The sequence below is a fragment of the Scomber scombrus genome, chromosome 7, assembly GCF_963691925.1.
Source record: "Scomber scombrus chromosome 7, fScoSco1.1, whole genome shotgun sequence".
NCBI lineage: Eukaryota > Metazoa > Chordata > Actinopteri > Scombriformes > Scombridae > Scomber > Scomber scombrus.
The window spans coordinates 33146112-33160408 of NC_084976.1; the positions used below are offsets into that span (position 1 = coordinate 33146112).

At 49.8% G+C, this 14297-nt stretch overlaps 1 protein-coding gene across 1 annotated transcript; it reads left to right on the forward strand.

Moving 5' to 3' along the window:
- Positions 1–5071: 5071 nt before the first annotated feature.
- Positions 5072–14031, forward strand: LOC133983865 (methyltransferase-like protein 27). The gene is made up of 5 exons (XM_062423077.1): positions 5072–5151; positions 5250–5378; positions 5795–5930; positions 11448–11540; positions 13513–14031. The coding sequence occupies exons 2-5, from the start codon at positions 5259–5261 to the stop codon at positions 13740–13742; spliced, it is 579 nt and encodes a 192-aa protein (XP_062279061.1). The 5' UTR covers positions 5072–5151; positions 5250–5258; the 3' UTR covers positions 13743–14031.
- Positions 14032–14297: the final 266 nt, after the last annotated feature.

The following is a 14297-nucleotide window of genomic DNA, read 5'->3' on the forward strand; positions in this document are numbered from 1 at the left end:
ATTATATTATATATTATTATATTATATTATTATTATATTATATTATATTATATTATATTATATTATATTATATTATATATTATTATATTATATTATTATTATATTATATTATATTATATTATTATTATATTATATTATATTATATTATATTATATTATATTATTATTATATTATATTATTATTATATTATATTATATTATATTATATTATATTATATATTATTGCCATGCTGAAGCTGCCTCACATTTATAGCTCCAGCTGTTCTGAGTTCTGGGGGCCTGACAGAGACCAGACTGGTTCCTGTGACTCCTCCTTCTGCTGAGAGCGAGGTGTGGGCGTGCTGGGCTCGCTAGACCTGTCGTCAACAGGTGTGTCTCAGCTCTGAATATTACATCATCCTTTAATACAAGCAAAGTAAAAACTTCATACAGCAGCAGTTCACTGAGCAGCAGGTAGACAGGTAGACAGGTAGACAGGTAGACAGGTGGAGAGCTAGACAGGTAGACAGGTAGACAGGTAGACAGGTAGACAGGTAGACAGGTGGAGAGGTAGACAGGTAGACAGGTGGACAGGTGGACAGGTAGACAGGTACACAGGTAGACAGGTACACAGGTAGACAGGTAGACAGGTAGACAGGTACACAGGTAGACAGGTAGACAGGTAGACAGGTAGACAGGTAGACAGGTAGACGGGTAGACAGGTACACAGGTAGACAGGTACACAGGTAGACAGGTAGACAGGTACACAGGTAGACAGGTAGACAGGTAGACAGGTAGACAGGTGGAGAGGTAGACAGGTAGACAGGTGGACAGGTGGACAGGTACACAGGTAGACAGGTACACAGGTAGACAGGTAGAGAGGTAGACAGGTAGACAGGTGGACAGGTAGACAGGTAGACAGGTAGACAGGTAGAGAGCTAGACAGGTGGACAGGTGGACAGGTGGAGAGGTAGACAGGTAGACAGGTGGAGAGGTAGACAGGTAGACAGGTAGACAGGTAGACAGGTGGACAGGTGGACAGGTAGACAGGTACACAGTTAGACAGGTAGACAGGTAGACAGGTAGACAGGTAGACAGGTGGACAGGTGGACAGGTAGACAGGTACACAGTTAGACAGGTAGACAGGTAGAGAGGTAGACAGGTAGACAGGTAGACAGGTAGACAGGTGGACAGGTAGACAGGTACACAGGTAGACAGGTACACAGGTAGACAGGTAGACAGGTAGACAGGTGGACAGGTGGACAGGTAGACAGGTACACAGTTAGACAGGTAGACAGGTAGAGAGGTAGACAGGTAGAGAGCTAGACAGGTAGACAGGTGGACAGGTGGAGAGGTAGACAGGTAGACAGGTGGAGAGGTAGACAGGTAGACAGGTAGACAGGTAGACAGGTAGACAGGTACACAGGTAGACAGGTAGACAGGTACACAGGTACACAGGTAGACAGGTACACAGGTAGACAGGTAGACAGGTAGACAGGTAGACAGGTACACAGGTAGACAGGTAGACAGGTAGACAGGTACACAGGTACACAGGTAGACAGGTACACAGGTAGACAGGTACACAGGTAGACAGGTAGACAGGTAGACAGGTGGACAGGTGGAGAGGTAGACAGGTAGACAGGTACACAGGTAGACAGGTAGACAGGTAGACAGGTAGACAGGTACACAGGTACACAGGTAGACAGGTACACAGGTACACAGGTACACAGGTAGACAGGTAGACAGGTAGACAGGTAGACAGGTACACAGGTAGACAGGTAGACAGGTACACAGGTAGACAGGTAGACAGGTAGACAGGTACACAGGTAGACAGGTACACAGGTAGACAGGTAGACAGGTAGACAGGTGGACAGGTGGAGAGGTAGACAGGTAGACAGGTACACAGGTAGACAGGTAGACAGGTAGACAGGTGAAGCTCCAGATGTTGCAGCTGTCAGTCAAACAGGTTCATCCAGAATGTGAATGAAGGGTTAGAGCTCTCAGCCAATCAGCATCGACCAGCTCACCTTTAAAAGCTGCTGCTGAAATACTGCTGCTCACAACTACTGCTGTACACAGGTGAGACACACACACACACACACACACACACACACACACACAGGTCAGACACGCACACACACACACACACACAGGTGAGACACACACACACACACACACACACACACACAGGTCAGACACGCACACACACACACACACACACGTGAGACACACACACACACACACACACAGGTGAGACACACACACACACACACACACACACAGGTGAGACACACACACACACACACACAGGTCAGACACGCACACACACACACACACACACACACACACACACACACAGGTGAGACACACACACACACCCACACACACACACACACACAGGTGAGACACACACACACACACACACAGGTGAGACACACACACACACACACACACACACACAGGTCAGACACGCACACACACACACACACACACAGGTGAGACACACACACACACACACACACACAGGTGAGACACACACACACACACACACACACACACAGGTCATACACGCACACACACACACACACACAGGTGAGACACACACACACACACACACACAGGTGAGACACACACACACACACACACACACAGGTCAGACACGCACACACACACACACACACACACACACACACACACACACAGGTGAGACACACACACACACCCACACACACACACACACACAGGTGAGACACACACACACACACAGGTGAGACACACACACACACACACACACAGGTGAGACACACACACACACACACAGGTCAGACACACACACACACACACACACACACAGGTGACACACACACACACACACACACACAGGTGAGACACACACACACACACACCCACACAGGTGAGACACACACACACACACACACACACACACACAGGTCAGACACGCACGCACACACACACACACACACACACACACACACACAGGTGAGACACACACACACACCCACACACACACACACACAGGTGAGACACACACACACACACACACAGGTGAGACACACACACACACACAGGTGAGACACATACACACACACACACACACACACACACAGGTGAGACACACACACACACACACACACACACACAGGTCAGACACGCACACACACACACACACACACAGGTGAGACACACACACACACACACCCACACAGGTGAGACACATACACACACACACACACACACACACACAGGTGAGACACACACACACACACACACACACACACAGGTCAGACACGCACACACACACACACACACACAGGTGAGACACACACACACACACACCCACACAGGTCAGACACACACACACACACACACAGGTGAGACACACACACACACACACACACACACACAGGTCAGACACACACACACACACACACACACACACACAGGTGAGATACACACACACACACACACAGGTCAGACACACACACACACACACACACAGATGAGACACACACACACACACACACTGATGTAGTACTGATGTAGTACTGACGTAGTACTGATGCAGTACTGATGTAGTACTGATGCAGTACTGATGCAGTACTGATGCAGTACTGATGCAGTACTGATGCAGTACTGATGCAGTACTGATGCAGTACTGATGCAGTACTGATGCAGTACTGATGTAGTACTGATGTAGTACTGATGCAGTACTGATGTAGTACTGATGTAGTACTGATGTAGTACTGATGTAGTACTGATGCAGTACTGATGCAGTACTGATGTAGTACTGATGTAGTACTGATGCAGTACTGATGTAGTACTGATGCAGTACTGATGCAGTACTGATGTAGTACTGATGCAGTACTGATGTAGTACTGATGCAGTACTGATGCAGTACTGATGTAGTACTGATGCAGTACTGATGCAGTACTGATGCAGTACTGATGCAGTACTGATGTAGTACTGATGCAGTACTGATGTAGTACTGATGCAGTACTGATGCAGTACTGATGTAGTACTGATGCAGTACTGATGCAGTACTGATGTAGTACTGATGTAGTACTGATGCAGTACTGATGTAGTACTGATGTAGTACTGATGCAGTACTGATGTAGTACTGATGTAGTACTGATGTAGTACTGATGCAGTACTGATGCAGTACTGATGTAGTACTGATGCAGTACTGATGTAGTACTGATGTAGTACTGATGTAGTACTGATGCAGTACTGATGTAGTACTGATGCAGTACTGATGCAGTACTGATGCAGTACTGATGTAGTACTGATGCAGTACTGATGTAGTACTGATGTAGTACTGATGCAGTACTGATGCAGTACTGATGTAGTACTGATGTAGTACTGATGCAGTACTGATGTAGTACTGATGCAGTACTGATGCAGTACTGATGTAGTACTGATGCAGTACTGATGTAGTACTGATGCAGTACTGATGCAGTACTGATGTAGTACTGATGCAGTACTGATGCAGTACTGATGCAGTACTGATGCAGTACTGATGTAGTACTGATGCAGTACTGATGTAGTACTGATGCAGTACTGATGCAGTACTGATGTAGTACTGATGCAGTACTGATGCAGTACTGATGTAGTACTGATGTAGTACTGATGCAGTACTGATGTAGTACTGATGTAGTACTGATGCAGTACTGATGTAGTACTGATGTAGTACTGATGTAGTACTGATGCAGTACTGATGTAGTACTGATGTAGTACTGATGTAGTACTGATGTAGTACTGATGTAGTACTGATGTAGTACTGATGCAGTACTGATGTAGTACTGATGTAGTACTGATGTAGTACTGATGTAGTACTGATGCAGTACTGATGTAGTACTGATGTAGTACTGATGTAGTACTGATGCAGTACTGATGTAGTACTGATGCAGTACTGATGTAGTACTGATGTAGTACTGATGCAGTACTGATGCAGTACTGATGTAGTACTCATGTAGTACTGATGTAGTACTGATGCAGTACTGATGTAGTACTCATGTAGTACTTCTCCTGCAGGTGTGACATCATGACGAACGTACCTGAAGGTGATTTGAAGATCTTCCTGCCGTCATGTGACAGTCTGACATCACAGGAAACCGTCCAATTATACGACAGCTGTGCAGACAGCTACGAACAGGTCAGTGTCCAATCACAGCCATCATCATCTTCATCTTCATCATCATCATCATCATCATCATGAGAACATAGAGCTGATGTCAGTGTGTGACCCTGCAGTCCTTCCACATGATGAGCTACAACGCTCCACAGCTGGCCGTCGACTTCCTGAACGCTCACTTCCTCCCCAGCAGGGAGGACGCACTGGTGCTGGACGTGGCCTGTGGGTCCGGACTGGTGGCTAAACTGGTGAGTGAAGTATGACATCATACTGGTGGCTAAACTGGTGAGTGAAGTATGACATCATACTGGTGGCTAAACTGGTGAGTGAAGTATGACATCATACTGGTGGCTAAACTGGTGAGTGAAGTATGACATCATACTGGTGGCTAAACTGGTGAGTGAAGTATGACATCATACTGGTGGCTAAACTGGTGAGTGAAGTATGACATCAATCTGGTGGCTAAACTGGTGAGTGAAGTATGACATCATACTGGTGGCTAAACTGGTGAGTGACGTATGACATCATACTGTACATCAAACTCTCATTGCTCATTGAGTATGTGTGTATGTGTGTGTGTGAGTGTGTGTGTGTGTGTGTTTGTGTGTGTGCATGGTGTGTGTGTGTGTGTGCATGGTGTGTGTGTGTGTGTGTGTGTGTGTAGATGTCTGAGTTGGGCTTTAAGCTGTTTGTAGGAGTCGACGGCAGTAAAGGAATGTTGGAGCAGGCTGGTGTTACTGGTCTCTATCAGGACCTCAGACTGGCTTTACTGGGAAAACAACCTCTGCCTGCTCAGCCCGGTACCTGTCTCACTCTCACACTGTCTCACTCTCTCGCTGTCTCACTCTCTCGCTGTCTCACTCTCACGCTGTCTCACTCTCACGCTGTCTCACGCTCACGCTGTCTCACTCTCACGCTGTCTCACGCTCACGCTGTCTCACTCTCACGCTGTCTCACTCTCACACTGTCTCACTCTCGCTGTCTCACTCTCACGCTGTCTCACTCTCACGCTGTCTCACGCTCACGCTGTCTCACTCTCACTCTGTCTCACTCTCACGCTGTCTCACTCTCACACTGTCTCACTCTCATTCTGTCTCACTCTGTCTCACTCTCACACTGTATCACTCTCACGCTGTCTCACGCTGTCTCACTCTCATGCTGTCTCACTCTCACGCTGTCTCACTCTCACGCTGTCTCACTCTCACTCTCACTCTGTCTCACTCTCACACTGTCTCACTCTCACGCTGTCCCACTCTCTCACTCTCACTCTGTCTCACTCTCACGCTGTCTCACTCTCACGCTGTCTCACTCTCACACTGTCTCACTCTCACGCTGTCTCACTCTCTCACTGTCTCACTTTCACTCTGTCTCACTCTCACGCTGTTTCACGCTGTTTCACTCTCACGCTCTCTCGCGCTGTCTCACTCTCACCTGTCTCACTCTCACTCTGTCTCACACTCACGCTGTCTCACTCTCACGCTGTCTCACTCTCACGCTGTCTCACTTTCTCACTCTCACGCTGTTTCACGCTGTCTCACTCTCACGCTCTCTCACGCTGTCTCACTCTCTCCTGTCTCACTCTCACTCTGTCTCACACTCACGCTGTCTCACTCTCACGCTGTCTCACTCTCACGCTGTCTCACGTTCTCACTCTCACGCTGTCTCACTCTCACGCTGTCTCACTCTGTCTCACTCTCACTCTGTCTCACTGTCACTCTGTCTCACTCTCACACTGTCTCACTTTCACGCTGTCTTACGCTGTCTCACTCTCACGCTGTCTCACTCTCACGCTGTCTCACTCTCACGCTGTCTCACTCTCTCACTGTCTCACTTTCACTCTGTCTCACTCTCACACTGTCTCACTCTCACGCTGTCTGACTCTCACGCGGTCTCACTCTCTCACTGTCTCACTCTCACACACTGTCTCACTCTCAAGCTGTCTGACTCTCACGCTGTCTCACTCTCACGCTGTCTCACTCTCACACACTGTCTCACTCTCTCACTGTATCACTCTCTCACTGTCTCACTCTCACTCTGTCTCACTCTCACACTATCTCACTCTCACGCTGTCTGACTCTCACGCGGTCTCACTCTCTCACTGTCTCACTCTCATGCTGTCTCACTCTCACGCTGTCTCACTCTCACGCTGTCTCACTCTGTCTCACTCTCATACTGTCTCACTCTCATACTGTCTCACTCTCACGCTGTCTCACTCTCACGCTGTCTCACTCTCACACTGTCTCACTCTCACACTGTCTCACTCTCACACTGTCTCACTCTCACGCTGTCTCACTCTGACGCTGTCTCACTCTCAGGCTTTCTCACTCTCACACTGTCTTATTCTCACGCTGTCTCACTCTCACGCTGTCTCACTCTCACTCTCACTCTGTCTCACTCTCACACTGTCTCACTCTCACGCTGTCTCACTCTCTCACTCTCACTCTGTCTCACTCTCACGCTGTCTCACTCTCACGCTGTCTCACTCTCACGCTGTCTCACTCTCACACTGTCTCACTCTCACGCTGTCTCACTCTCTCACTGTCTCACTTTCACTCTGTCTCACTCTCACGCTGTTTCACGCTGTTTCACTCTCACGCTCTCTCACGCTGTCTCACTCTCACCTGTCTCACTCTCACGCTGTTTCACGCTGTCTCACTCTCACGCTCTCTCACGCTGTCTCACTCTCACGCTGTCTCACTCTCACCTGTCTCACTCTCACTCTTTCTCACACTCACGCTGTCTCACTCTCACGCTGTCTCACTCTCACGCTGTCTCACTTTCTCACTCTCACGCTGTCTCACTCTCACGCTGTCTCACTCTGTCTCACTCTCACTCTGTCTCACTGTCACTCTGTCTCACTCTCACACTGTCTCACTTTCACGCTGTCTTACGCTGTCTCACTCTCACGCTGTCTCACTCTCACGCTGTCTCACTCTCTCACTGTCTCACTCTCACGCTGTCTCACTCTCACACTTTCTCACTCTCACACACTGTCTCACTCTCACGCTGTCTGACTCTCACGCTGTCTCACTCTCTCACTGTCTCACTCTCACGCTGTCTCACTCTCTCACTGTCTCACTCTCACGCTGTCTCACTCTCACGCTGTCTGACTCTCACGCTGTCTTACTCTCACGCTGTCTCACTCTCTCACTGTCTCACTCTCACGCTGTCTCACTCTCACGCTGTCTGACTCTCACGCTGTCTTACTCTCTCACTGTATCACTCTCTCACTGTCTCACTCTCATTCTGTCTCACTCTCACACTGTCTCACTCTCACGCTGTCTGACTCTCACGCGGTCTCACTCTCTCACTGTCTCACTCTCACGCTGTCTCACTCTCACACTGTCTCACTCTCACACACTGTCTCACTCTCAAGCTGTCTGACTCTCACGCTGTCTCACTCTCACGCTGTCTTACTCTCTCACTGTATCACTCTCTCACTGTCTCACTCTCACGCTGTCTCACTCTCACGCTGTCTGACTCTCACGCGGTCTCACTCTCTCACTGTCTCACTCTCACGCTGTCTCACTCTCACGCTGTCTCACTCTCACACACTGTCTCACTCTCTCGCTGTCTCACTCTCACGCTGTCTCATTCTCACACACATTCTCACTCTCACGCTGTCTCACTCTCACGCTGTCTCACTCTCTCACTGTCTCACTCTCACACTGTCTCACTCTCACGCTGTCTCACTCTGACACTGTCTCACTCTGACACTGTCTCACTGTCTCACTCTCACGCTGTCTCACTCTCACGCTGTCTCACTCTGACGCTGTCTCACTCTCACACTGTCTTATTCTCACGCTGTCTCACTCTCACACTGTCTCACTCTCACGCTGTCTCACTCTCACGCTGTCTCACTCTCTCACTGTCTCACTTTCACTCTGTCTCACTCTCACGCTGTTTCACGCTGTGTCACTCTGACGCTCTCTCATGCTGTCTCACTCTGTCTCACTCTCACGCTGTCTCACTCTCACGCTGTCTCACTTTCTCACTCTCACGCTGTCTCACTCTGTCTCACTCTCACTCTGTCTCACTGTCACGCTGTCTCACACTCACGCTGTCTCACTCTCACACTGTCTCACTCTCACGCTGTCTCACGCTGTCTTACGCTGTCTCACGCTGTCTCACTCTCACGCTGTCTCACTCTCACGCTGTCTCACTCTCTAACTGTCTCACTCTCACGCTGTCTCACTCTCACGCTGTCTCACTCTCACACTTTCTCACTCTCACACACTGTCTCATTCTCACGCTGTCTCACTCTCACGCTGTCTCACTCTCTCACTGTCTCACTCTCACGCTGTCTGACTCTCACGCTGTCTTACTCTCTCACTGTATCACTCTCTCACTGTCTCACTCTAACTCTGTCTCACTCTCACACTGTCTCACTCTCACACTGTCTCACTCTCACGCTGTCTCACACTGTCTCACTCTCACACTGTCTCACTCTCACACTGTCTCACTCTCACACTGTCTCACTCTCTCACTGTCTCACTCTCACGCTGTCTCACACTGTCTCACACTGTCTCACACTGTCTCACTCTCACGCTGTCTCACTCTCACACTGTCTCACTTTCACACACTGTCTCACTTTCACACACTGTCTCACGCTGTCTCACTCTCTCACTGTCTCACTCTGTTTCACTCTCACGCTGTCTCACTCTCACACTGTCTCACTCTCACACTGTCTCACACTGTCTCACTCTCACACTGTCTCACTCTCACACTGTCTCACTCTCACACTGTCTCACACTGTCTCACTCTCACACTGTCTCACACTCACACTGTCTCACTCTCACACTGTCTCACTCTCACACTGTCTCACGCTGTCTCACTCTCACGCTGTCTCACTCTCACGCTGTCTCACTCTCACACTGTCTCACTCTCACACTGTCTCACACTCACACTGTCTCACTCTCACACTGTCTCACTCTCACACTGTCTCACGCTGTCTCACTCTCACGCTGTCTCACTCTCACGCTGTCTCACTCTCACACTGTCTCACTCTCACGCTGTCTCACTCTCTCACTGTCTCACTCTCACTCTGTCCCACTCTCACGCTGTCTCACTCTCACTCTGTCTCACTCTCACACTGTCTCACTCTCACGCTGTCTCACACTGTCTCACTCTCACACTGTCTCACTCTCACGCTGTCTCACACTGTCTCACTCTCACACTGTCTCACACTGTCTCACTCTCACGCTGTCTCACTCTCACGCTGTGTCACACTCACACTGTCTCACTCTCACGCTGTCTCAATCTCACGCTGTGTCACTCTCACGCTGTCTCACACTGTCTCACACTGTCTCACTCTCACGCTGTCTCACTCTCACGCTGTCTCACGCTGTCTCACGCTGTTTCACTCTCACTCTGTCTCACTCTCTCACTGTCTCACTCTCTCACTGTCTCACTCTGTCTCACTCTCACGCTGTCTCACTCTCACACTGTCTCATTCTCACACTGTCTCACTCTCACACTGTCTCACTCTCACACTGTCTCACTCTCACGCTGTCTCACACTGTCTCACTCTCACACTGTCTCACACTCACACTGTCTCACGCTGTCTCACTCTCACACTGTCTCACTCTCACGCTGTCTCACTCTCACGCTGTCTCACTCTCACACTGTCTCACACTCACACTGTCTCACTCTCACACTGTCTCACTCTCACGCTGTCTCACACTGTCTCACTCTCACACTGTCTCACTCTCACGCTGTCTCACGCTGTCTCACTCTCACGCTGTCTCACTCTCACGCTGTCTCACTCTCACACTGTCTCACTCTCACGCTGTCTCACTCTCTCACTGTCTCACTCTCACGCTGTCTCACTCTCTCACTGTCTCACTCTCACACTGTCTCACTCTCACGCTGTCTCACTCTCACGCTGTCTCACTCTCTCACTGTCTCACTCTCACGCTGTCTCACTCTCTCACTGTCTCACTCTCACACTGTCTCACTCTCACGTTGTCTCACTCTCACGCTGTCTCACTCTGTCTCACTCTCACACTGTCTCACTCTCACGCTGTCTCACTCTCTCACTGTCTCACTCTCACACTGTCTCACTCTCACGCTGTCTCACTCTCTCACTGTCTCACTCTCTCACTGTCTCACTCTCACGCTGTCTCACTCTCACGCTGTCTCACTCTCACGCTGTCTCACTCTCTGACTGTCTCACTCTCTGACTGTCTCACTCTCACGCTGTCTCACTCTCTCACTGTCTCACTCTCACACTGTCTCACTCTCAAGCTGTCTCACTCTCATTCATTTCTGACAGAAACAAAGGAAGTTAGTCATGTTTGTTAAACGGGTGTTTTCAGGCCGGTTTGACGTGGTGATCATCGTGGGAGCTTTAGGAGTTGGCTTTGCTCCGGTCAGCATCATCAGAGAGCTCTGCCAAGCTGCCAAACCAGGTAACAAACTTTATATTATTATTATTAGTTATTCATATTAAACATGTTGAGGACACATGATGAATATAAGAAATAAATTAAAGCTTATAAATAATAATAAAATACAAAATCAGCTGAACATCTGAAGCAGGGTTAGGTCTGCAGGACGAGCCCCCCCCCACCCCCCCCCCCCCCCCCCTCATCAGCTCCCAAGCTGTTCCCAGACCAGCAGAGATATGTAATCCCTCCAGTGTGTTCTGGGTCTCCTCCCAGTTGGACCTGGACCTCCTCTAAAGGGGGGCGTCCAGGAAGATCCTGACCAGGAGCCAGAACCACCTCAGCTGGCTCCATGTGAAGGAGCAGCGGCTCTACTCCTAGCCTCCCCCGCATGTCTGAACTCCTGACCCGATCTCTAAGAGCCCAGACCCTCTCTGCTTGGATCCAGCATCTCATTGTTTGGGTCACTACCCAAAGCTGGTGAGCAGAGGTGAGGGTTGGGACGTAGACTGACTGCTACACTGAGAGGGTTCTGATCCACCAGGACGGTCCGGTACTGATGCTGCACCATCCACCCGATGCTGCACCATCCATCTGATGCTGCACCATCCACCCGATGCTGCACCCATCCACCTGATGCTGCACCATCCACCCGATGCTGCACCCATCCACCTGCTGCTGCACCATCTACCTGATGCTGCACCATCCACCCGATGCTGCACCCATCCACCCGATGCTGCACCATCCACCCGATGCTGCACCCATCCACCCGATGCTGCACCATCCACCCGCTGCTGCACCATCCACCCGATGCTGCACCATCCACCCGATGCTGCACCATCCACCCGATGCTGCACCATCCACCCGATGCTGCACCATCCACCCGATGCTGCACCATCCACCCGATGCTGCACCATCCACCCGATGCTGCACCATCCACCCGATGCTGCACCATCCACCCGATGCTGCACCATCCACCTGATGCTGCACCCATCCACCTGATGCTGCACCATCCACCCGATGCTGCACCATCCACCTGATGCTGCACCATCTACCTGATGCTGCACCATCCACCCGATGCTGCACCCATCCACCTGATGCTGCACCATCCACCCGATGCTGCACCCATCCACCTGCTGCTGCACCATCTACCTGATGCTGCACCATCCACCCGATGCTGCACCATCCACCCGATGCTGCACCCATCCACCTGATGCTGCACCATCCACCTGATGCTGCACCATCCACCTGCATCACTGTGAACAAGACCCCCAGATACTTAAACCCCCCCCCCCAACCCTGAGGGTTCCAGTCCACCTGGTTCCAGCAGAGCACCATGGATCAGATGTGGAGGTTCTGACTCTCATCCCGACCGCTTCACATGTAGAGTCCAACAGAACCACATCAACCACAGAAAGCAGAGAGGATGTTCTGAGGTTCCCAAACTGGACTCTCTCCTCCCCCCGGCTGCACCTTGAGACTCTGTCCATGAAGATCAGAACCAGGATCAGAGACCAGGGACAGCCCTGATGGAGCCCAACCCAAACCCTCCCAAAAACACCAAGTCACAAGGAGGCGACCCTCTGAGTTTAATCTGAGTTTAATCTGAGTTTAAATAAACTCAAATCTTCATCAATGTAAACCTCTAAAATAAAACTAAGTCATTTAACTACAGAAACATGTAAGAATAGTTTCTATATAAACATCCTTTAACTCTAACAGAGATCTACTGTTCAGTCACTAGGGGGCAGCAGAGTCACACGTTTAATATCTTAACATGAAACCATCTTCATGCATTTAAAGAACAAAGAACTTAACTTAACCCCTAATTGCTCCCGTTGCTATGCCAACGGTGTATGAATGATTAGCTTCTCCTGATGAGCAGGTTGGCTCCCTGCGTGGTAGCTGCTGCCATCAGTGTGTGAATGAGTTGTAATGTAAAGACTAGAAAGGCTTTATTAGTACAGTCCATTTAAACGTGTGCTGTGCTCTGCAGGAGGTTACGTGTGCATGGCGAGGGGCCAGCACACGGGCCCGGCAGCATCCAGGTACCAGCAGGTTCTGGAGGAGGAGCTGCAGAGGATGGAGGAGGAAGGACTGTGGAGGAGAGCAGGAGTCCAGCTGACCGACCGCTACATGAAGGAGCCGCCTAGTGTCTGCGGGAAAGAGCAGAGTCACTTCATCAGTGGCTGTGTTTACCTTTACCAGAAGACCCCTGACCCCTGACCTCTGACCCCTGACCTCTGACCCCTGACCTCTGACGCCTGACCCCTGACCCCTGACCTCTGACCCCTGACCCCTGACCTCTGACGCCTGACCCCTGACGCCTGACCCCTGACCTCTGACCTCTGACCCCTGACCTCTGACGCCTGACCCCTGACCTCTGACGCCTGACCCCTGACGCCTGACCCCTGACCTCTGACCTCTGACCCCTGACCTCTGACGCCTGACCCCTGACCTCTGACCTCTGACGCCTGACCCCTGACGCCTGACCCCTGACCTCTGACCCCTGACCCCTGACCTCTGACCCCTGACCTCTGACCCCTGACCCCAGCTCTGATCATTAATAGCATCATTTACCATCTAAGCTGCTCTGTGAGGAAATAAATAAATAAATCTAAACAATCATCTAGTGATTTAATGTGTTACAACTTTTATTTGATATTTCACAGAATGAACTCTGAACTATTATTTATATATATATATGTATATATATATATATATATATATATATATATATATATATATATATATATATATAATATATATATACATATATAT